At 37.3% G+C, this 23,100-nt stretch overlaps 4 protein-coding genes and 1 pseudogene across 5 annotated transcripts; 3 read left to right on the top strand and 2 right to left on the bottom strand.

Annotated features, from left to right (window-relative positions):
• Nucleotides 1–527: 527 nt before the first annotated feature.
• On the bottom strand, nt 528–1,983 carry C46H3.1 (Protein HAIKU1). Its single transcript, NM_075827.4, has 5 exons — nt 1,914–1,983; nt 1,617–1,772; nt 1,142–1,225; nt 1,015–1,095; nt 528–967 (listed from the first exon to the last, which is right to left on the bottom strand). The coding sequence occupies exons 1-5, from the start codon at nt 1,966–1,968 to the stop codon at nt 696–698; spliced, it is 648 nt and encodes a 215-aa protein (NP_508228.1). The 5' UTR covers nt 1,969–1,983; the 3' UTR covers nt 528–695.
• Nucleotides 1,984–5,249: 3,266 nt separating this feature from the next.
• On the top strand, nt 5,250–9,134 carry T13G4.7 (U1 small nuclear ribonucleoprotein C). The gene is made up of 6 exons (NM_001392726.1): nt 5,250–5,335; nt 7,599–7,652; nt 7,695–7,763; nt 7,855–7,923; nt 8,238–8,294; nt 8,340–9,134. Exons 2-6 carry the CDS (start codon nt 7,616–7,618, stop codon nt 8,771–8,773), a joined length of 666 nt encoding a protein of 221 aa, NP_001379810.1. The 5' UTR covers nt 5,250–5,335; nt 7,599–7,615; the 3' UTR covers nt 8,774–9,134.
• Nucleotides 9,135–12,897: 3,763 nt separating this feature from the next.
• On the top strand, nt 12,898–15,119 carry T13G4.5 (annotated as a pseudogene). The gene is made up of 9 exons: nt 12,898–13,085; nt 13,149–13,329; nt 13,386–13,436; nt 13,536–13,622; nt 13,669–13,743; nt 14,582–14,650; nt 14,722–14,820; nt 14,871–14,897; nt 15,086–15,119. Coding segments are annotated over exons 1-9 (811 nt in total).
• A 2,401-nt stretch (nt 15,120–17,520) lies between these two features.
• On the bottom strand, nt 17,521–18,231 carry T13G4.1 (GYF domain-containing protein; the record flags this gene model as incomplete). The annotated part of the gene is made up of 2 exons (NM_075823.1): nt 17,521–17,953; nt 18,173–18,231. The coding sequence occupies 2 exons, from the start codon at nt 18,229–18,231 to the stop codon at nt 17,521–17,523; spliced, it is 492 nt and encodes a 163-aa protein (NP_508224.1).
• A 2,395-nt stretch (nt 18,232–20,626) lies between these two features.
• T13G4.4 (Hcy-binding domain-containing protein) lies at nt 20,627–22,926 on the top strand. Its single transcript, NM_001383526.2, has 6 exons — nt 20,627–20,698; nt 20,786–20,859; nt 20,909–21,164; nt 21,370–21,537; nt 21,713–21,912; nt 22,689–22,926. Exons 1-6 carry the CDS (start codon nt 20,636–20,638, stop codon nt 22,840–22,842), a joined length of 915 nt encoding a protein of 304 aa, NP_001370579.1. The 5' UTR covers nt 20,627–20,635; the 3' UTR covers nt 22,843–22,926.
• The last annotated feature ends 174 nt before the right edge of the window (nt 22,927–23,100 follow it).

The raw sequence follows: 23,100 nt of genomic DNA, 5'->3' as shown, positions 1-23,100 counted from the left end.
ATTCAAAAATTGATCTAAAAATTGATAATTTGAATTAAACTAATAATTTTCTTTCACGGAAAATTGTCACCAAGTTGTTTTTTGAAGGATAGAGAAAATTTTGGCACTACTTTGTCTTTAACTGCGACTACCCAAATCGGAGGCCAAAGACAGTTTTCAATGTGACTTCGCAGGTGTCACGTTGCCAAAAGTCTTGAAGAAAAAGAGATATAGTAGTAGATATATTCGGAGTACCATGTTTCTACCTTCCTTTTCAATGCTTTTTTGTGGCAGACTAGAAGTTTTTGTAATTTTTTTTCGCTTGAACAAATGCTAGAAAAATAATTAAAAAATCCTATAAAAAATCATTTTCACAGAAAAAATTGAATAAATTCCGGAATTTGATATTATTAAAAGTTTAACGTACATTTTTCAAACTTGTAATCATTTTTCAAACTTTGTTGCTTGATAACTAAGAAGCTCGTGAATATTTTCTTGAAAACCTTTGAGAAAGAAGGCTGCGTGAAAGGCAACATACTAAACGGATCAATATTTTCAATACACATTCATTTATCAGAATTCATACAACAAATGTGAAAATTTGAACGCTAATGTATCATAATATGACAAACGCGAAGATTTGATTTTGGAAATTGGAATTTATTTTTGTTTTTAGAAGTTGAAATAAAACAAGGACGTAGAAAGATACTACTTTTTCAGATTTTTTGCAAGACTAGTCTCCCTGGAAGCTTCAGATTTTTGTGAGCTCTCAAGAGTGCTTCGTAGCGTTCAGGAGTGTACGGAAGAAAACATAAATTATACTCTTCTTGAGTTGGAAACGTAGGTCTCTGAAAAATGTTGTTTGGTGCTCCCAACTGTTGGTGTAGTGCAGGAAAGTTGAAAGGTCCTGGTGGCACTGGTAGCTGTAATGGAGCGACTCCAGGCAATCCTGGGATTGAAGCGTTCAGCTGTTGGGAGAGATGTCGGACTGAAAGAATTTTTAGACTGCAAGAGATGGGTCTTTGACAAACATACTGTAGTTATTAAACGCTAGATCATTCTGCACGTTTACCAGGTTTGGAACTGGCATTGGTGGCAGTGGAAACTGTGAACTACCTGAATGTTGAATAATAAACTCTAAAGTTTAAATAATGCTCCTTACCAAACACAGAGTTGTTCAAAGGCTGACCGTAAGGTGGGACGGGCCCCATAGTTGGTTGTGGTGATCTCATTGTGCCATAGGGTTCTTAATTTTATTAATATAATGTAGGACATGGGAGGCAGGCGCGGTTTCAAACGCCTTCCGACGCCTGACGCCTTCCTCCATCTGCCCGTCTCACGCCGGCCTCTTGTCTCATTTCTACACTACGGCGAGTAATTAATGGCTTGGCGTTCTCACCACATATTATCGAAAAAATACGATCGCAAAAATTTCTCAAAATTTATTTTTGATCTACCTGTTGAACTTGACTCCGCCCCCAATCTTGTTGCCGTTGTTATTTTGTTGTGGATGTCTTGTCGAAGGAAGGGGAGGAGCCTAGTCAACAAGGTAGATCAAAAAATAAATTATGAGAAAATTTTACGATCATATTTTTTTGAAAATATATAATATTTTTACTAATTTGTTCAAAACTCACGAGGATTTCTCATTAAATCTGGTCTTAACGAGGAGTGAAGATTCGGATATGGTTGTCCACCCATTAATCTTGAATACGGATTTACCACACTGTTTGTGCTCAGACGTGAGCCTCCACCTAATGGGATGGAGCTTAATTTTTGGGAGATTTGTGCATCTGAAATGAGTTACAAATCTGTTATTTTTACCAACTTTGAGAAAGTTTTTCTGTAGATTTTTTTTCTTATCATATAGCCATTATAAAGAGTACGTTAAAAAAAAGAACTTAAGCACAAACTAAAATAAATTGAAAACTGACCTTTTTTATTGGATTTCTTGTTCGGCTTCTTCTTTTCGTAGAATTTCCTGACCATCGCGAGTTGCTACCTACAATAAAAGAATAAATTCAATAAGTTAAAAAGTCAACGAAAAATCATTTGAATGAACTCATGATATGATGAATCATTGTTGTTATGGGGAGAATTTTCGAGAAAGCATATCAGGTAGACCACGCCCATATGGGAATTCAGAAGGTCCCGTCGGTGTGGTGTGACATGCATCACCTACGCCCGAGCAAAAGATACTTTGGACCTTGGAGATCATTGGCTGTTGCTAGGGGAAGATGCATCACCAGTATCAACTAGATCTGATAAGGATAGACTAGTACATGTATCAAATTTCATTTTGCAGGTATTTATAATTAAACTCGAAACTACTCAAAATATAGGCAGGAGGTGCGAGCATAGAACAGTTAAGCTGGATAATTAGTAAAAGGTGTACTGCAACAACACTCTGTATACTTTCTTGAAAAAAAAATATTTTTAAAAAGTTTTATTGAAGAATGGCAATTGAGCCGATAGTTGCCCCAGGAGCACGGACCCCTTTAACAAAATTCAAAAACCGGAAAGCTTGGTCTCTGAAACACGGGACGCTACAAAAATTGCAGAGTTTGGTTGCTGCATACTTCTGTTGCTCAACTATAACCAAGCTTAACCACGAAAAATTATATTCATGCCTAAAACCCTCATTGAACCAAAGAAAACATATGCATGTGTTAAAAAATTGGGTAGTATTGCATTTTCGAAGTAGATTTTAGGATGTTTCAATAAATTTCAGGAAACACTGGAGTAATTTGAATTCCTACAAAACTGTTCTGAAAACATTTGAACTCCCGCCAACGCATACAGTACTACTGCAGTACCCCTCCCTTCAAAAGACAATTTTTTTAGCTATAAAAACCCTATAGAACTAATCAAGCATTTTCTGTGAAACTAATTCCTCACAATTTTCGCTGAAAATGACTTCTTCATCGCTCACATTCTAAAGAAAATGCTAAAATTCTGGCTCAAAATCGCTGCTAATCGGTACAGAACCTAAATTTTAGTCGAAATTCAAAAAACTTTTCATATCAGTATTTTGCCTTATATACTGACGCAGTCTTTTTTTTTTTGGACGGTCCTGAAGTTATTCGAATAAACATGTGTACGTGCTTTTTAGTTCACAAGCTACAAAACTCAAAAAAAAGTTTTCATTCAATTACAATAGTTCTCTTTGTTCTTTGCGATTTTAACATATTATATGGTATTTGTTTTGTATGCATTAGTGAAGAACCGATCGATATGACGAGTAGAAAATGTTGAACCGGAGTGGGGGTCAAACCCAGGACGTTTGATTGATAGTTGAAGCGTCTACCAATGTGCCAAGCCTCCACGAAAAAATATAAAAGTTTTGAAAATTAAATGAAAATTATTTCATTTCAATCATTCGAGAAAAATTGAATTTTTGATTTTTGTGAAAATGAAATGTTCACGTAAATTTTCAATAATTGCAAATTCAGAAATTAATTATTTTGTGTCTGTGAAAATCAATTTTTCACTGTAATTTCTTATACTTTCCAGACTTGTTTCCAGATTTCAAGCGAAAAAAATTGCAAAAAAGCGACGACAAGAGGCCTAGGGGGCTGTAGTTAAGGGAAGTTGTGGTACACTGCAGTTTGACATGTCATACTTATTTTCGATAAACTAGTATTGCATAAGACTTTAGAGTAATTCCAGAAGTTTCTGAAATTTTCAAAAATTACCGCAAAAGTTACTTCTTTGCAAGTTTTTCTCAAATGTTGTTCAAGGTTTTCGAAACATCTAGAACTCTCCAAAAGATTATTGATGTCTCCGATTGTTTTCAGAAGTTCCTCAAGTTTTCGTACTTTCAGAAAATTTTCAAGAAATCTAGAAGATTATTGATTTTTTTTAACTTCCAGGAAAAATGGAGAGATTTGAATTCTCACCAATATTTTCTGTTGTAATTTGTAATCCCGCCGACTCAGTATCCCAACATCTTTTTGAAATTAAAAAAAAATTTTTATTCGTTTTCCCAAAATCAAACTAATCCTACAGTACATACTCTTGCAGTACCCCAGCCTTACCCGTCCACCAACCCCAACTCAAGATTGCTTCAAAATGCAACGATTCATTTCCCTAACTAGGGAATGGCCAGCTTAGGGGTGAGGTACCTAGAGACGCCACATATGCCAAACGGAAGCTGAGATCATTGGCTACAAGAATATGCTTTCAAATTCTGCAACGGACCTCTGGGAGTCTGGAAATTCTTGTCTGAAATTATGCTTTTGAATGCTCGAAAGTGGTAAGAATTTAGAATTTATTACAGAAAAACGTGAAGTTGAATACCTAGAAAAGATGAAAATGTGTTTTGATACAGTGCATACAGTACTTGTTTTTAAGTATAAAACTAATTTTATTAATTAAACGTTTTTCTGTAATAAATTCTAAATTCTTACCACTTTCGAGCATTCAAAAGCATAATTTCAGACAAGAATTTCCAGACTCCCAGAGGTCCGTTGCAGAATTTGAAAGCATATTCTTGTAGCCAATGATCTCAGCTTCCGTTTGGCATATGTGGCGTCTTTCGGTACCTCACCCCTAAGCTGGCCATTCCCTAGTAAATCTACAGTAATCCTACAGTATTCCTACAGCACCCCTATAGTACAGTCCCAGTCATACCAGTACACCAACCCCAACATAATATTGCTTCAAAATACAACAACTCATTTTACTTAAAATGACAGTAACCCTACAGTACTCCTACATTACCCCTGAAATACTACTACAGTACCCCGACAACGTCCGTCCACGAGCCTCCACCCATTACCCTTTCAAAAGACGACAAGTCATTTTTACCAAAATTACAATAATCCTACAAAACTAGAAAGGATACAGAGGTAATTTCAGTAATTTTTTATTTTAACATAAACATACTGCCACGGTTTTGGAGGCCAAAAAATGATAAAGCATACTGGTTACCCGAATTGGGAATTGATAAAATATGACGGTATTGGTATTTCTCCTGGTCCCTACTTTTCAATTTTCAAACAAAAAACATTCACCCTACCATAGAGCTTTGCACTTTCACTCCGCCCACTTTCCGTCCTCTTGTTTCTTTTCCCACTCCGCATATGAAAAATCAAAGGCTGCGACGGCATTCTTTTCTCATCACATTTTCTAGCGGTCCACCGTTTAGGCAAATGTGTTTACATTGTGATTTCTTTTAGACAGGGGGCAGCAGTGCGGCATTTTTTTAAGTGTTCCTCTTTTTCGTTTCAACCTAACAGATTTTCATCAACTAGAACTTATGCTTTCAGGAGAAGAAACTATTCAAAGGGTCCGTCTACGATTCCAAGCATGGCCGACAAAGTTCCGGCAAAGGGGAAGCAGGGAAGAAGCAGAGGTTAGTAGTTTTTGTAGAGAGTAATAGTCGTAAATTTCGTGAATTTCGTACATTTGCTTATGACTAATAGACTTCATTCCACATAATCAATAAATACCACGTGAGGTTTCTTATTGATATGAGCAATAGAGAGCAACAATACAGGGTGGGCCAAAAATATGGTAACACGTTTGCAGCTCTATAACTTCACGTGTGGAGAGAGTTATTACAACAATGTGTACAAGTTTTGTTCTCCATAAACTACTGACCAGATTAATGTTTTGAATTTTCAAAATTTCCCTATCCGAATCGCTGCAGACCTTAAGAACTTTTGAGATCACGATCTTTATGGCACGCAAGTCGGCATTCTGCGGGATTTCTACATTTTTCTCGAGGAATCCATCAAGTATCTTACAAGTTTTTATAGTTCAAAGAATGCTCTTGGTCTGGAGATTCTTTAAAAACAAAAATCCAAAAAATTTCTGTCGTGGTATTTCTGTCATGGACTGTGGCAGTAGTTTAAGTCTTGAATGACACAGTCGCCAGAAAGATGGATGTGAGCGGCGGCAGCAGTATGCAGCAAAATTTATTTTAGTACTTTTTGGCACGGTTTGACCTGACTTTTCAGAATTTTTAGAAAAAAATTAGCTCTGCTGATTTTGTGGGTCGTTACGCCTTGTGAAACCAAAAAAACTGAGTAAATTTCGGAAAGTTGAATTCATGAAATATTCAAAGGTTCTTGCTAGGCGCCAGTGTCGACACAGAAAATTTTTATATGATACAAAAACAATCAAAAACGCTTCTTCACTTCTTTAACTTTCAATTTAACATAAAAATCATACATCTGAAAATTATTGGCGTGCGTGGGAGGTGCGTTTGTGTGGGAAGTGCCGCGTGCCAAAACGCCGTTTTTTCGAAAGGGTTCGCCAAATTGCCGAGGTGATTAAAATCGCACCTTATTGGGAAACATTACAAATTTTGGGCCAAATTGAAGGAAATTTATTCAGCTATCAGTATTCGATAGAAAAATGTACGTATGACGTGGCAGTCGCGCGAAAATCTCATGTAAAAGAGCGCTTCATGTGTTACCATACTTTTGGCCCACCCTGTAGTTTCTCTAGCCCAACTAATTAGTAAATTGTCATTGCTATCATATACTCTTATGGAGTACTAGGCTTTTTTCTTTTATCGGAGTCACCGATCGTTCATCAGAATGCTCTATCAATCAGATTCCTCCTCTTTATCACATGGTGTCACGATGTCCCATCACAATTTGATCTACAGTAAATGCTGCTCAACGGATGTTGCATTTGAGCACCATGCGGCGTCACAGTTTTGTGGGCTAATAACTCCCGTTTTTTTTTAAATCTAGATCAAGCTATGATGTGACATTACTTTCGTACATTTCGTACATTCGCTTGTGACTAATAGACTTCATCCCACATTATCAATGAATATCACGTGAGGATTGTTATTGATATGAGCAATAGAGAATCTCGTGCGTTTCTCTAGTCAGTGACTAATTAGGACATTTCATTGATATCATATGCATATTTTATTATGGAGTACTAACTATAAGGGGGACTATTACCTTTGATGTATGAGTAGTCAGGGGTTTTCTATTTACCTTAAACCATTCAACTTTCTTATATCAAAGTCGAGTCGTCAATCGTTCATCAAAGTGATTTTGTGGCCAGCTTTCTCTTCTTATACACACGGTGTCACGCTGTCTCATCACGATTTGGTCTACAGTGAATGCTGCTCAACTGGTGTTACATTTTCTGGGCTAACAATTCCCGCACTTATTGTGGATCAAACCATGATGGGGCAACATGATGCCACGTGATTAATGTGAATCATTGGATATCACAAATAGCCAAAGTGTGCTCGGCAAATCTTCATCCATAAACATTTTGTTATTTTCTCTAGCCAATAGTTGATTAGAATAAACTCCGATTATGTTTTTTTTTCCGATTTTTACTCATAGTGTGCGGAGGGGATAGCAACTTATGATTTAATGGGCGATACAAAAACTAGCATTATTTACCACGTAGAGCAAACTCGTCTGTCTTTATGTAGTTTGATCTTTGATCTCTGAGAAATTGGAACTTCCCGAACCTTACGGTGACTGCGCAGCCGACATCGATCGAGGTCCGCGATGGGCCGCTACCGCCCGCAAATCTTATGTCCTTTGCGTCTCCTCTCACAAAAACAGCCAACCGGAAGAGGTCGCGTCGTTGTGTATTTCAAAACATCCAATATTCGTTTTTTGTGTTATTTCCAGAAACGTGCGACGTCGCCATGCCACCGCCGGCAAAGAAACCGTGCGCCCCTGCAAGTGAGTTTCACTTTATCAAATTAAGTTATTGATGCATTTTAGATGGGAACAACATGAACCCCTCGATGACTTCATCTCAACCAGCAAATGTGGAACGCTCTCGGGAAATTCGTGAGTTTCCATGTTTTCTTTTGCTCAAGTGGGACTGGATGCTGACCTTTAAAATGTTTATTTTTTGATAAATAATAGTAGAACGTTTCAGCACAAACCGGCAGACTTACCTCAGCAAATGAGGCTTCTCAACAACAAAATGTCCCACCACATCCAAATGGTAATTGTAGGGCTTCCATGTGAGCGCCGCAAACGTCGTTCCACGCCGCCCCCATCGCCGCGATCCAATTTTTTAAAGCGATGCGCGGAACCCGAAAAGTGTCGGACGGGGGCCAAGTTTGCGCCAAATAGTGCGACAGGGTATCTCACTATTAAGTGCAAACTGGGCCCCCATCCGACACTTTTTGGGTTCCGCGCATCGCTATAAAGATTTGGATCGTGGCGATGGGGGCGGCGTGGAACGACGTTTGCGGCGCCCACATGGAAGCCCTAGGTAATTGTTACAGAAAGAACTATACCCAAAATGTTTTTCAGGATACAGACAAGGTGCCAACTCATACATCGAGTTTTTAGATCAAGTCTACGAAATAGGTAACACCCAAAAAAAATTCTATGAAGAGTTTAATATTTTTCCAGCAAATGTGCTCGCAACTGTCTTCCCGCCAAGAACAGATCAGCAAAACGGCCAGGCTTTGCCACAAACCGAGGCACCGGCGGATCCTGTCGGAGGAGGATATGCTCCGGAGCACCTTCCTCCTCACCAAGGTGTTCCAGGATGGTTTGTTCCAATGCAAGGATGGACAGCTCCGATTCGTCCACCCTTCCTTCAATTCTGCCCAGCTCCTGGCTTCGCACCGACGCCGTGGTTTCCTGCCCCGTACGGCGGACCTCATCCAGGGTGGTTTGCTCCACAATACGGATGGTATGGCCCACCGCGAGGATTCCCCTATCCACCGCCGCCACCTCCAATGTACCATCATCCCATGTTCATGGCAAATTATAACCCGCCGCAGCATGGTGCCGTCAACCCAACGCCATCCAATGGAGAGGCTCAGAACACGGATCATTAGAAGAAATCCACAAGATATAAATCTCGAAGCAATTCTGAAATTCTCATTATGTCCCCCCATCTTATTTACAACCACAATTTTTTCTTCTATTTTACATCAATCTTGTGAACTTTCCAAAATTCTCATCCTTTCCAACTTTCTCTGCTACTTTCCTTCATCATCGAACCAAAGACAATTCAAAATTTTCAATCTACCTTTCCACATGATTCCCTCCATACTTCTTTAAAATTTTTTTTCATTTACTCCTATTCATTTTGCAAGTATTTTATCACTAATTGTGTCCTCGAGTGCACGTTGTCTTGAAAATTTGAATATTCAAATTCAAACCATCTCATTTTGAAATAAAAGTATGAAATGAAAAGTAATTGCAATTACATTGCATTGATGCCTGTGAAGTAATCTATTTTCAAATATCCCAATTAGTTAAAACTATTTGAATAATATATATATATCATATTATAATATCAAGAAGCCTCAATTTCCAAACGGCTCAAAATTTTTTTTGAATAACTGTTCAAAGCGGGAACATTGAAAAATGTTAGATGTTATACAAGTGGAATAAATGTAGTTGTGCTTTTCCTGCTACTATGTACTCAAATCGTGTTATTTTCCTCGCTAATCCGTAGTAAGGAAACTAGATAATTTTCTAGTGTTGTCTGGAGCAACGGAGCAACTAGTTTGTCTTTGTGTTTTCTTCTCAAATTAACTTAGACGTTTGATTTCTCTATGCAAAAAGTAAAGCGAGAGAGGTGATAACTGACAGACAAATATTTTTAACGGCGTATCCTTGTAAGTTCTACGGATAGTGTCAATGGGATGGGAGCACAGTGCCGATTTAGGAAATTGAAGGAACTTCAGCAATATGACGTATTCATGCTTTTTTTCTTCATTTACTATCAACTTGCAACAAAAGTACATGAATAGATAAGGCTTATTAATTGGAAATAAGAAACAAAATATACATAATGGTAAAATGTTTTACCTACAGTAGCTCAAGTAACAGTATGCATCCTTCAAGTTGTGTACAATTTCCAATCAGCACCATGTTTTCCTAAAAAATTTCCGGCCACCTGAGTTGCGCCATAACAAAAACCTATTCGCGTTTTGGACACCTCCCCCCATTACATATTTTTGTAATGATCGCTTTTTATAGTACTGATTTTCTCATGAATTCTCTGCTCGCCAATGTCGTTTTTTCACATTTTTTGTCACATTTCACATTGAAAGTTAAGGCAGGGAATGTTTCAATGCTACATTTAAGTTGAGTTCTTTTGGATCAGCAAATTCGGTTATTGTTGCATCAGTAGAAAATTAAATTGCATGCGCCAAAAAGTTCCCTTGTTTGATTAAAATTGCAATAATTTCAAACAACTTTGTTTGAGTCCGGTTTTAACTCACATGAAGAGTTTAAGAGAGAACTAAGCTTTTTTCTGGCATTCCCAGAAACAATAGATTTCCCGATTTCCAAGTTCTATGAGTCACCCATCTATGCCTTAGACCGCCTCTTTCATGACCGGGGCCTTCTGTGCCATGAAACGAAGATCTCTCGTTTACTATCGATTTTTTTAAAATCACCTATCACATTTGTATATCATTCAATTTTTTACCAATGTGAATCCTCGTGCGCGTTAAAGATTCAGAGATTTTCCAATTTCTAGTTCATACGAAAATATTGTTACCGTATTTACCTTATGAGCCTATGTTTCTTCTTAAACACCCAAAGATTTATAGCATTGCAAAACGCAACAATTCTTTCACTGTGCTTATAAAAAATTTTATACAGTTCCGTCAAAATCCTCAACTATATCTGTGACTATTTGTATTGAAAGGCTCATTTTCTCCCATTTGCCTAACTGAGGCAGTTGTGCAATACGCACTGTTTCAAGGCCAACGCAACTTTCCTACTCCATAACATCCTGGTGGTGTCTTTTTTTTCGACATTCCACAATTTTATATTTTTGCTCAATAAAAAAAATTTGGAATAATTGTCAAGGAATTTTTTACCACTTTATAATCTCCAACTGATTTTTTGAGTGACATCATATTTCTCTCTCCACTTCTCCTAATATTCGAAAGGGGTAGACGATGCCGCCTATCAGACCATTGAGCCTCAAACGTCTAGCCTCCTGCGTTTCTAATCAGAACACGCTTTCTCTCAGATTACTCAGAGAGATGTACCGTGCCTCAAAGAAATTCTGTTCTTTTTCATTTTCTATCCTGCTTTTTTTCTATCTTGCCATTTACCTAACTTCCCAGATATTTTTATTCTTTGTTCTAGCTCTAACCCATCTCTTACCACCGCTAAATACTTCTCTTTTTAATTTCGGACAACTGGTTCACTGTATCCAACATCTGGTCTACTTCTCCAATGTCTGAGCAGATATTCATTCTATGCAAGTATACGTTCTAGAATATCTCTCTAGCAGTCTCTTTCACACTCGTTTGCATCATTTTTCACAAGCTGCGACATACGTTATGGTAGCAGGGGCGGTAAGCATATTTTTTTCTTTAATGTTCATAACAACTTGTAATTTTTTATTTCTCTTTTTCTCTTCTTTTTTTTAAATTTGAGCTTTTGGTAGATATACTGCATATGTACTATTATGACTATCGCAGATCATAAATTGTGTAGTAGCTGTCATTACATCAAAAACTTGTGGCTTCCAAATTTTTCCATGTTCTCATCTCAACTTCCTCTGCAAATACCATTTTTCTGTGAACTTGGCATCATATATATGTAGTTCAAAGGGCGGATAGATTGCCTCAATGTAAGGCAGGCAGGCAGGCGTTTTAACACCTACATGGAAGCCTCACTCTCAACTCTCTATGCTGATTAAGGTTATTATTTTTTCCTGATTCTTAAAAAGTACTGGGGCAGGTGTGCATTATAAAATATTTCAAGGTCAAAACAAACGTAATGTTGTTTTTTTGCCCTCATGACGCGTTTGGCATATTTTTTTTTATTCACAGGGTTCATAGTGATATTTTCAGTACTTTAAAACAAAAAAGAAACGCCTACAATGTTTTTTAACATTCTCGGCAATTGGGTGCCACTTTTATACCAACTTTGTCCACTTTCTAACTGTCATTAGTTATCAATCACTTTCCAACCAACTTTATCTGCTTTCTAACCAACTTTACTCCACTTCTCAACCAACTTTCGCCAACTTTCATACACTTTTTCCAGTGGTTTAAAGCGTAAAAACGTTGCCCAATTCTACCAACTTCAACCAACTTTTGACCAACTTTTGCAACTTTTGTGAATGGTAGTTAGAAAGTGGCTAAAGATGGTTGAGAAGTGGCGCCGATTTACCGAAAATGATTCAACACACTACAGTTATATTTTCACACCAATTCAATATGTTCGCTTCAAAATCCAAAACTTATTCTTCCCACCTCTGCTCTCATCTTATCTAGTGACATCATAGTTTCTCCTCTACTTTGCCTAATATTCAAAAAGTGGTAGACATTGTCTCCTATCAGAGAGAGCCTACAGTCATCAAGCTTCCTGCGACTCCGATCAATACAGGCTCTCTCTCTCTCTCTCTCACAGATTACTCATAGCCGGACACCCTGTCTCGAGGAGACGTTTGTCCTATTTTTCTATCAGGCCAGCTTTAGTGCCCATGATAATGTTATCAATGAATTTTCGGGTAATTTTTTTTTGAAGAAATCAACGAACTTCCAATTTCTCTTTATTTTTTTTCTTGGAATCCATGACCCTACTTTTTCTATTTTCTACTTTTGGTATTTGGTAATGTCATAAAATTACACTATCTTGTAGACATCTCCTACCAACACCATATAACAGTTTTTTCTTAATGTTTGTCGTGGCAGTCTAGGCATTTTTGCATAAATTCTATGATGCACTACCATGGTTTTGCCCTTGTAAAAATTAAATTTTCATAGCATACCTTCAAACGCCATACACTGTATTAATCCTATCATTCTTAATTTCCAACTTAAAATCGCTCAAATTTATTTTTAATACCCATACTTTACAAACGCTTCAGAAAATGAGGGCGAAATCCCGTAACAAGTTCATGAAGAATCTTAGGAAAATTGCAAGTCCCACCTTCGGCGAGGAACTGGATCCAGTCAGTAGACTGTGCAAAATTGCCGGAATGGGAAGAATGGATACTCCAAGATTTCATTGCGTAGAGGGTCTTTATGAGGATGGTAGTTCCTTCGAGTCTACCGTTACAGTCTTTGGGCTCGAAGGAATCGGATACGGTCGATCCAAAAAAACAGCTAACGCTGAAGCTGCGAACGTGCTTCTTCTGAGGCGCGGGTACACTCAGGAGAAATGGAGGTTTGTTTTTTTATGATGACCCGCTTTTCTTTAAGATTGTACATCTCTGATTGAAATTTTCAGGCATCGGCAATGGGAACAACGAGGCTCCGAGAAATCGGTCGGCGGATTGGGTGGCTGCTCTGAATCCCAGAATGGATCCGCCTGGAGGTTCATATTTTAACATCGACATTAAAAAAATCACAGGTTTCGGAACCACTGGACGTTAATACTACGCACAATACCTCAGAGTTTCGCAGTAATGGTAAGTTACTTATGAATAAAGCTTGAACTCAGATTTTATATGAATGCATTTTTCAGAGTATTTAAGCGATATTTTTGGTGATGGTCTTCAAATGGACTCTGATACCGGTTAGTGATATATTTAATAATTGAATTTTAATCCATAAATCAAAAAAAACCACGACTTACTTTTGGTACTATTTTTTAAAGGAAATGTTAGTTTTCCAGAGAGTCAAAAAGATGTCCTACTTCAACACGCGGAAATTGAGGATAACGACATGAATTACCCAATTGCAGAACAAGTTCCTATCCCAGGCAAAATGAATGCTTGGATTTTCTATCAAATATGTTTATTTTCCAGAAAGAGCTGGCAGAATTGGACAAAATGAAAATGATTCAATGAGTGTTGACGACGGAAAAATCGTTCCATATAAGGGTGGGTCTTTGTAGAAGAGGGGTAGGGATTGTAACAAAAATAGAAACAAAACTGTTGTAGTAGCTGTACCCCAAACTGTTCGATAATTAAAACGTTGACTAATATTTCAATATCACTCTCATTTTTCGGGTTACGAAAAATATTTCTAACCCTAAAAATCCAAAAAGAATTCCCGTCTAAATGTTTAAAATTTAATAATTTTTTGGGATACGGGATGTGAGGTACGACACAGAGCTGTACGGCAACCGGGATTTTTGGCAACCGGCAATTGCCGAATTTGCCGATTCCAAAAAATTTCGGCAACCGGCTTTTGGTTGCCGAAACTTCGGCAACTTTTTGGCAACCGGCAACTCGCTTGCCTGTTGCCGCACAGCGGTTTGAACAGTTCACCAAACAAATCGTATTCGTAACGCTACCCAAAAGATGTATTCCGTGACCCAGTGTGTTGTTCTTCAGATTCCTTATATGCAGGTGCTTTTCTTTGTTTACGAGATGGCCGCCAGCTCCAAACCTCGCAAACTTTCCTACAGTTGATCTTACTTTTCCTTTCGTCGGCTTTGGCTTTGGTCTTGGTGACTTCTTGGTCTTCTTTTGCACTGTGTCCGGCTTTTCCTGCACCTCGGTGCGTACTTTGCCAACTTCTTCACCAATAGGCTCATTTATCACCTCACGTAGCGCTTTTCTGAATACCTCGGCTAACTTATCTATCCACGCGGGGCACTGCTCGTCGAGGTCCTCTTGTCGATTCCTTGCCACTTGTTTTGCTTTCCTCATCCTTCCATCAGGACTTTCAGGCAAAAAGAGCCCTCGAGTTCAGTTATTAAAAGTTTTTTTGCAGAAAGCGATATCTCTCATGGGATTCTGGAAAAGATGGAACCGTCCAATGAGTCTCTGGATTCCGGACATGGTATAGATTTTTTCAAAACTTTCAAACGTATTGTCTGGGGTTGAAATTGCATTGAAACTCTCTTTTTTCAGATCCAGCGGAATTGTCCTTTTCCATGATCCAAGCAGAAGTTCTTCCGATGACATTTGACAGTTTTGAAGAACATATTGATGCCATTTTTACACTTTCTTGTAACTATTCTAATTTCTGTAAATTTATAGCATAATTTCTCAATTTTCAGCACCACTTCAACTGGTTGAAGAGAGCGGTAAGTTTACAAAATTCAGCAGAAACCAGGGGTGTGCGGCAACCAAATCGGCAATTTTTGCACTTGCTGATTTTCGAAATTTTTCGCACTAGACTATTTTGACAATTGTCGAAATTGCAATTGCCGAACAGCAATTGCCTCGCGCTTCTAGTTGAAGCATCTTCAATCAATACATCTTTCAATTTCAGTCCTCTGGGGTCGTCCTCATTGCTCGAAAGCTAACAACGACATGGAATAAGACATAGGATTCCTGATAATTATTATTTTGCAGGTCCACTTTCTCAATCCCTGTTTTCTTGCCCAGTTTGTACTGATTTGCTCAGCTCTGAACTTGGATTATCATCCAATTTTTACCGTTTTTCTCATCTGGAGTATTTTTTTTATAATTTGCTATTCTGAAATTTTTGAACTCCTACACACCATTCCTCTAGCTCTCTACACATATGCACAATTCAAAAGATCCCACCATTCCCAGTTATGATCTTCTCCCACCTTTGATCGTTTGTTCTCATCTACTTTTCCATGTCATCTTCGATAATTTGTTCAAGTTCTTATTTTCAATCTTTCCCTGTGCTCTGTTTTTCAAACTTTTTCGTAATCATTCTCAATTGGTGATTTTTTTGATAACCCGCGTTTTTTTGTATTTGCAATAAATTCCTTTTCGATTCATTGTACCACGTTCAATTTATTTTTCGATTGAAGGCAGTATACAAATTGAAATTTATATTTTCATGATTTTGAGTATCACTCAGTGCAAGGACGAAGTTCAATTTTCAATCACCAAAAAATTAAAAATATTTTCAAAAAAAAAAACTCATTAAGGTGGGGGGTCTCCATCTCAGCGCCGGCCGGTGAGGCGCCTCAAACAGCCTCACGCTTTTACTAACGCCGCAATGCATCTGTATGTATAGCGCAGAGCGGAACCCTGAATGAGTCGGCCGCTTCCAGATAACCACCTTTGTTGCGCAAAACATTGTACAAAAAAGAGATTGTTACACGAAAAATAGATTGTTACACGAAAAATAGATTGTTACACGAAAAATAGATTGTTACACGAAAAATAGATTGTTACACGAAAAAATAGATTGTTACACGAAAAATAGATTGTTACACGAAAAAATAGATTGTTACACGAAAAAATAGATTGTTACACGAAAAAATAGATTGTTACACGAAAAAATAGATTGATATTGAGTTCAAAAACCAAACTATGACATTTTCAGTGATGGAATCGGAAGCGTCGATTGTGCCAAGGGAATTGACGTTGAGCGAAATGATGGGAAAATGGCAACTGTACTCAAGACACGCAATGCTATTGATTTTTTAATCTGGCACGACAGATTTCCCAATAATTTGTTGGAAAATTTACTTTGAGTATGAAACCCCATGTGTGGCAAACATAAAAATATCCCGAAGCACTCAGAAAAAATTATTGATAATCTCTCCTTGCACTTTTAATTTTCTTCGAAAGATATTTATGCGAAAAAAAATATTTTTTTCGAATTCAATATTCCGAATTTTTTCTCTCTCTCTTTTTTTTTCACTTTTACTTCATTTTAAGTATGATATACAGAACTCATAAAGATAATTCAATTTGATAGTTTTTCCGATAAGTTTGTTCATGTTTTCTGTTCTTCTCGCTTCCCATGTCTCAAACATTTGATGGTATTTTTTCAACATTCAGCAAAAATCTCTCATGCTGTCATTTAATAGCATTGTACACTATGAATATGAAACAGAAACTATATGCAATCTCTAACAATCGATTTCCCGTTACACAATGAGATCTCGTTTTGATACAAAAATATCGACACAAGCTTGTTTTATGATCGGAGCCTTCCGTGCCATGCAACAAAAAGTCTCACGCTTTCTTTTTATTTTCTGGTTGTTATCACATTGTCAAATTTGAATATCATTCAATTTTTTGACTTTTGTATCGACGTTTCGTTTAAAATTTCCGTTTCATTCGACTATTTTTTTTGTATTTCGACGTATTTTTCTTATGGTTTTTCAGAAAAAGAATTCGCTCAAAAGGTGAGACAAACTAATATGTAGTTCTAGGTAAGTGTTAACCAGGGGAGGCTTATAAATTTTTGACAGAATTTTTGACTCTGCTAGAGCGCAGTTTTCAGTGGAATTAGCCAATCGGCAAAGGCTGAGACGGCTTTCAGATGCTAATTGTGCAAATGTTCTCTCGGTTTTATAGTTTTGAACTTTCTGCGAATTATCCAACACCACAACTTAATACTCTTCATGATTTCTCAGCCTAACGTTGCTTGTTCTTTAAAAACTTTTAAAAGATATCCCTCTTCTTTTTCAAAATTCATAAAATTATTGGCATAGTCGCCTGCCTGCCTGAGGATCGTGAACTTGTCATTTTTCTAGTGATGGAAAATTTGCAAAAAACACACTGAATAATTTTTCAGAGAAATTGAGAGAGCAGAAAAATCGAAAAAGAGAACAAAAAGGTCACGAAAGGCACAAAAGTATTGTAAGTTAAAGAATTGTTGTTATGTTTTTTAGAAAAAGGGTACGTTTCACGTCACTAAATTTTGGGTTTCAGGCAATCGTCATGCCGCCGTCAATTTTTTTTGTTTTTTGGTTTTTTGGTTTTTCAAAAACTTCAATTTTTTGTTTTTTGGTCCAAAATTTTTTTTTGGCTAACACATACCGGGCTTGCGATATAGCTCTTTCTTGGGTGTGCTGGCGGTTCGTCTTTCCTGACCACATTAGAATCATTTTCATGATTCTCATCCATCTTTTCTTCAGTTGGTCCAGTTTCCTCCGGAACTTCATCACTCGTTGAGTCCATCGGACCTCCGGAAATTGGCTTCTTGTTTGACTTTGGAGTCAGCAGAAACCCCCGAAATTGAAACTGTTCCATCTTTGTCGGGATAGGAGCCTCAACTCCAAATCTGGACTTTAGATCGCCAAGATAAGCTTCATAAGTAACCAGCTCGCCATGTTGCGCGCAATCAACAATCTTGAATTGATGATCGTCGTGAAAATGACCATTTCGGTACCATCCCAGCACGTGTTTGGCTCCATATGGACCTCTGAAAATTGTGATAAAGTGCTTTTAACTTTCACATTTGGTACATTACGAAATATCTTTTGGAGACATTAATGTAGTTTGGAAGCAAATATCAACAAAAAAAAATTATGCTCCCCGAGTTTCACTTGACTTAAAATTTTTGGAGGGGCTATAAAACTTGGGTGTACTTCAGAGTATACTAGACTTCATTTAAAAAACAGTCAACGAAAAAAAAACTTACTGCACATTGTCTTCATCGTCGATGTAGAAAATTTCAAGCTCATCGTCTGATTCTTCCATTCTGAAAAGCATATTTAAATCTTTGGGGTTTTGAAGGTATTCGTGAACGAATATGAGGTTTTTTTCTATTTAACTTAAACATTCGAAAGTTTTGAAAAATGGTACAAATTTGTATATAACGAGTGGTTGGAATACCCAACTTTTTGGCGGGCAATAAAATCGAAAGAGCGCGTGGCAAAATTAGGCCATTGTTTTGCTACACTTTCCCAATAATCTAATTTTTCTGATCGCAAATTTCGCGGAGTGCGTTTTTTGGGAAATGGTGTAGGCCCGCAAGAAAAAAGATCGCTTGCTGCGATAAAAAAGAAGCGACCCCGTGCAAACCGATGCACACTAATTAAAAAAACACCTGGAAAATATGAGATCGTGGTAATAAAATCTCTTTTCGGTTTTTGGCAAAACTTATAGAACTTCTAAGGGAAACTGAAGAAACACGTGATGCGAGGCTGTCCCCTTAAGATTTTATCTACAAAAAACGCGGAAAGCCATTTTCCAAAAAAAAAAGTGACGTCAGCACGTTCTTAGCCATGCGAAATCAGTTGAGAACTCTGCGTCTCTTCTCCCGCATTTTTTGTAGATTTACGCCGAAATAAGACACTCTGACACCGCGTGAAGAAATAATCCAACGGCGGAACGCCTGAATTAAGACACCATTCACTAAATAAATATGGTTCTGGGAACCTAGATGTGGAAAAAAAATTTGGGTCTAGGGGGGTCTAGGTCTTTGTTCAAGTATGGTCCAGAAAGTGTTTACTTGGAATTGAAATTGACCAAATTCGGAAAATGGAAATTGGCTGAAATTGAAGCAACATTTTGGCAAGACTTATTTCAGGCAGGCAGTGTCCAAGACAACCCCTAATTTAACCCAACTAGTGCCAAAGTTTTCCTCAAATTTTTAAGTGTGGTAAGAGTTCGGTAATAATTATATCAAAATTGGGCTAAACTTGGAAGCTGCCTAAAACAAATTTTGCCCAAACTTGGGGCAAGAGGCTAGCACCAAATTCTGAGTAATATCAGCTACCCTATCAATGCCCTATCATCATAGAAAAAAACACTAAAAAATTTGAACAGTACAGACAAAGACATTCTAAATTCTAACTAATTAAGTATTTTCTGTGCACATCAAAACAAGAAAACGGTATATATGCAGACAAGTGAATTCAAACAAATTTTCCCGCATTTTTCAAACATTTTTGAGGGAGAGACCCAGCGGGATATTCGCGCACTTGAAAAATAAAAGACTAGATAAGAAGTGAGGCAAAATGTTTCAGAACAACTAGCATTTGCAAATGTATGGTGTAGATTGCAATCTGAATGGTTATGTCATCAACCATAAACAATAAATGGTGTGAAACGTAGCAGGCGGCATGCCTAATGACACAGGGTCAACCAACAGCCGTACTTTCTTCCTCCTTCCCCGTTTCCTACAATAGATGTACCCGCAAGGCCAGCTGCCGCGACACACTTTCAAATATATTCGCAGTGGAGCGCATTTTTTCGACGTTTTCTGTTTTATTTATCGAACTTTGTATTTTAATCAACCTGGATTTATTCGAAGTCTGAAAATAATCTTTGAAAATAAAAAATTGTGCAAAAAATTTAGTTTCTTTTTATTCAAGGTTTTTTGTTAAAACTCTCTTCTTTTTTTTAATGTTCAAACCGTTCTTTGGTATCAAAAATAAAATTAATATTACCTGTACAGAGAGTGTAGATAGTTAGAGAGTGGCAGACATCCGGGACCCAAAGGGGAGGGGCGCGGGGAAGAGACGAAACGATTTACGAGGTGTCGGTTTACGGAGCATTTCTCTTGATTTTTTTTCTTTAGCGCAGACCGATTTTCTTCTAATTTCTGTTGTTTTTATCCATTTTTCTTCCTCTTTTTTTTTGTTTTCTTGTAAAAAATAATTTTTTGAATAAAGATAATATGTTTTCAATGTGTTTTCTGTTTATTTTTTATGGAAAATTGAAAGGATACACCCTCAAATAGAAATTATTTAGATTTTTTAAAATAAAATAAAAATTAAACATACCTTTATAATTATTTTTTACAAGAAAACAAAAAAAAGAGGAAGAAAAATGGATAAAAACAACAGAAATTAGAAGAAAATCGGTCTGCGCTAAAGAAAAAAATCAAGAGAAATGCTCCGTAAACCGACACCTCGTAAATCGTTTCGTCTCTTCCCCGCGCCCCTCCCCTTTGGGTCCCGGATGTCTGCCACTCTCTAACTATCTACACTCTCTGTACAGGTAATATATATCTTATCAATTTCAATTTGATAACAAACACATAATGCTTTTTTCTTTAACTTTTGGCACTTTTGGTCGGTTTTCTATCACTATAGTTTCTACGAATTTAATATTAATTCTTTCAAAAAAATAATATTCGTAGTTTCAGAGTTTTAGAATGGTTCGACTTCTTGATGGATCCATGTCATCTCAATTGCTTAGATTTGGGTATGACTGTAATGTAAGTGTGTTCTTATATTTTTCAAAGTTGGCCAAAGCAGATGCAGAAGCCTATCTAAACTCTAATAGTAAAATATACAATTTTCAGCAGCAGGAAAACAAGCCGCACTGGTCCTTCCCTGCTAATGCTGATATGGAATTAATGGAGAACGTTTATAAATCGTGAGGAAATTCAATTTTCATTCCTTTGCCAATGTATCTTAAATTTTAGATTTTTGGACCTGGAAGTCAAAGTCATAACCAGCAATACATACCACTTTGGAAGCACACTTGACAAAACAATTCCGGAAAATGCAGAGAAAAGGGAGCTTTATGAGAAGTATTTCGAAGAAACCTGTTTGAAATTGTGTCACTTGACAACAGGAAGTTCTGATGTGGAAGCTTGGGGATCAGTAGGCACTCTTGCAACAATGTACCATGATTTGTCAGAGTATACTGGAGCATACATGGACCAATCTGAAGCGAAGGCGAGTTTTTATGAAGTTTGGAATAGTCACTACTTATAGAGGTGATAGAAATATGAGATCAAATTTGCAAATGAGTAAGTAGTTAATTCAAAAACTGATCATATATTCGGCGCTTTTTCAACAAAAAAACTAGTTCTATAACTAGATATAAAACATTCAACTGAGAAAAAACATTTACAACAAAAATAGTTTCCGTTTTTTCCAGAAAACCGCCTACGACTACTTCAAGATCATCTTGACATTGTTCCATAATAGATCAAGCATTCGGAAATTGATTTTTGAAACGATTCCATCTGCAGATGAAGGATCAGTTGCCTTAGATGTTCTTCAGGAGTTCCCAGAGTTTGAAGCTGTAATCAGTTTTACTTTTAAGGTAGTTCAAATAAAATAATTACCCGCTTCTAGAAATGTTCTATTTTGTTGAAAAATTGTCATCAAGCAAATTTCTGTACTTGAAAATTTGGTGAAATCTTGCAAATAAATTGACATAACTAGAGTGAAAGTCATTGATATTTAAAATCGAATGAAAAATCTTTATGAACTTCCAGGAGCACGGATGCCTACGACATGGAGAGAAAATAACCTCCGTCGCTCAGCAGATGAAACAAAGCCCTCAAGTCTTGGGAATAGGAATTAATTGCACGGACCCTAACAACGTATTGCCCGCCTTAAATGAATTACAGCCTTTCGCGTTTTCCGAAGTGTTTGTGTATCCGAACAAGGGGGATTCCAAGTTTTTAGAAGAAGGGTGAGTATTTTTTTTTTCGTTTGAAAAATAATCTTTACACAAAATTTTGCAATTGTAACGATAAATTATTGTTACTGGTATAGCTTTTTCTACTGCTCCTAATGACATACTCCTGCGTGTAGTTTGTTGCTGTAGTTGTAGTTTGTAGTTTGTAGTTTGATGTAGTAGATCCCTACTAATTGCCGCCACAGAAATATTGTTGTGTAACTTTAACACCAAACGTCAGAAAAAACATGAGAATCAACAAAAAATTTGTATATGTCCAATGCAACATAAGTTGATTAGTCATACTTCATACGACCTATTTTCTTAGCGATGACAGTATAAAGACGTAGGCATCAATTACCGTAAGAAGATACTCGACTGGCCTAGTTGTCCCATCCTTGATTTGGATCTTCTTCACGGCATCAATAGTGGGGTTTCGCATTGACCTTTGGCTGCAAACCCGCCACTTTTCTGATAAACCCAATTAAGAGATTAAAGGATTAAAAGACAATCCGTTCCACAAACGCTATGTGTTGCGGATCTGGGAGGGAGGTACACTGCCTGGTGGTGATTCTTCTGTGCTATAATTTAAGCACGTCCTAGCCGGGGACTGTGGCCGATAACCAAGTCGTGGATTGCTTCACTTTCCAATAGAGGCTGGGTGAACCTAGGGGATGAGGACGGACTCAAACTTGCGATCTCCAGATTGCTAGCGGCCACCACTACTGACTATCAGTGGAGTGATTTTTGAGTCACAGTTCATTGATTCCGTTGAAAAAAACGTTTTGCAGAATCGACGAGAGTAATGTGTTCACTAAAACATTGGTTACATCATGGATTGAAAAAGGCGTTACAGCAATCGGAGGATGTTGTGGAGTGACAAATGATCAGATCAAAGTTCTCAAACCTCTACTTGGAAAAATCAACACTAATCAGTTATTGTAATTTATTCAAATATTGACTACCTAGTTTTTTATGTTTATGGCTTATGAATCACAAAAAACGTATGAAATTGGAGTACTACTGCGTAAAAGAAAATGATACTAAAAATTGAACGTAGGATAGAAAAATGGTGAATAGAAGGTTCCATCATCTTTTTGAAGAAGTCTTCCAGTTGTATAAATCGAGACACATTTGTCGCTGATGCAGAGGGTGAAGTTTTCGAACTCTACATGGAAGTATTAAAAATTGATTTTCTGATTT

The sequence above is a fragment of the Caenorhabditis elegans genome, chromosome X (assembly GCF_000002985.6).
Source record: "Caenorhabditis elegans chromosome X".
In the NCBI taxonomy this organism is placed as follows: domain Eukaryota; kingdom Metazoa; phylum Nematoda; class Chromadorea; order Rhabditida; family Rhabditidae; genus Caenorhabditis; species Caenorhabditis elegans.
Note: the sequence above shows the minus strand (reverse complement) of the source record. Positions and strands in the feature narration are given on the sequence as shown.

Excerpts from the sequence above, each read along its gene's own strand:
- C46H3.1 (NM_075827.4), bottom strand. The coding sequence starts at position 1,968 with ATGGTCAGGAAATTCTACGAAAAGAAGAAGCCGAACAAGAAATCCAAT. Across the intron at positions 1,226-1,616 it reads AGATTTAATGAGAAATCCTC|AACCCTATGGCACAATGAGA; the intron begins GTGAGTTTTGAA and ends AATAAAATTAAG. Across the intron at positions 1,096-1,141 it reads TTTGAACAACTCTGTGTTTG|GTAGTTCACAGTTTCCACTG; the intron begins GTAAGGAGCATT and ends TTCAACATTCAG.
- T13G4.7 (NM_001392726.1), top strand. The coding sequence starts at position 7,616 with ATGCCACCGCCGGCAAAGAAACCGTGCGCCCCTGCAA. Across the intron at positions 7,764-7,854 it reads GGAACGCTCTCGGGAAATTC|CACAAACCGGCAGACTTACC; the intron begins GTGAGTTTCCAT and ends AGAACGTTTCAG. Across the intron at positions 8,295-8,339 it reads AGATCAAGTCTACGAAATAG|CAAATGTGCTCGCAACTGTC; the intron begins GTAACACCCAAA and ends ATATTTTTCCAG.
- T13G4.4 (NM_001383526.2), top strand. The coding sequence starts at position 20,636 with ATGGTTCGACTTCTTGATGGATCCATGTCATCTCAATTGCTTAGATTT. Across the intron at positions 21,538-21,712 it reads TAATCAGTTTTACTTTTAAG|GAGCACGGATGCCTACGACA; the intron begins GTAGTTCAAATA and ends ATGAACTTCCAG. Across the intron at positions 21,913-22,688 it reads TCCAAGTTTTTAGAAGAAGG|AATCGACGAGAGTAATGTGT; the intron begins GTGAGTATTTTT and ends AACGTTTTGCAG.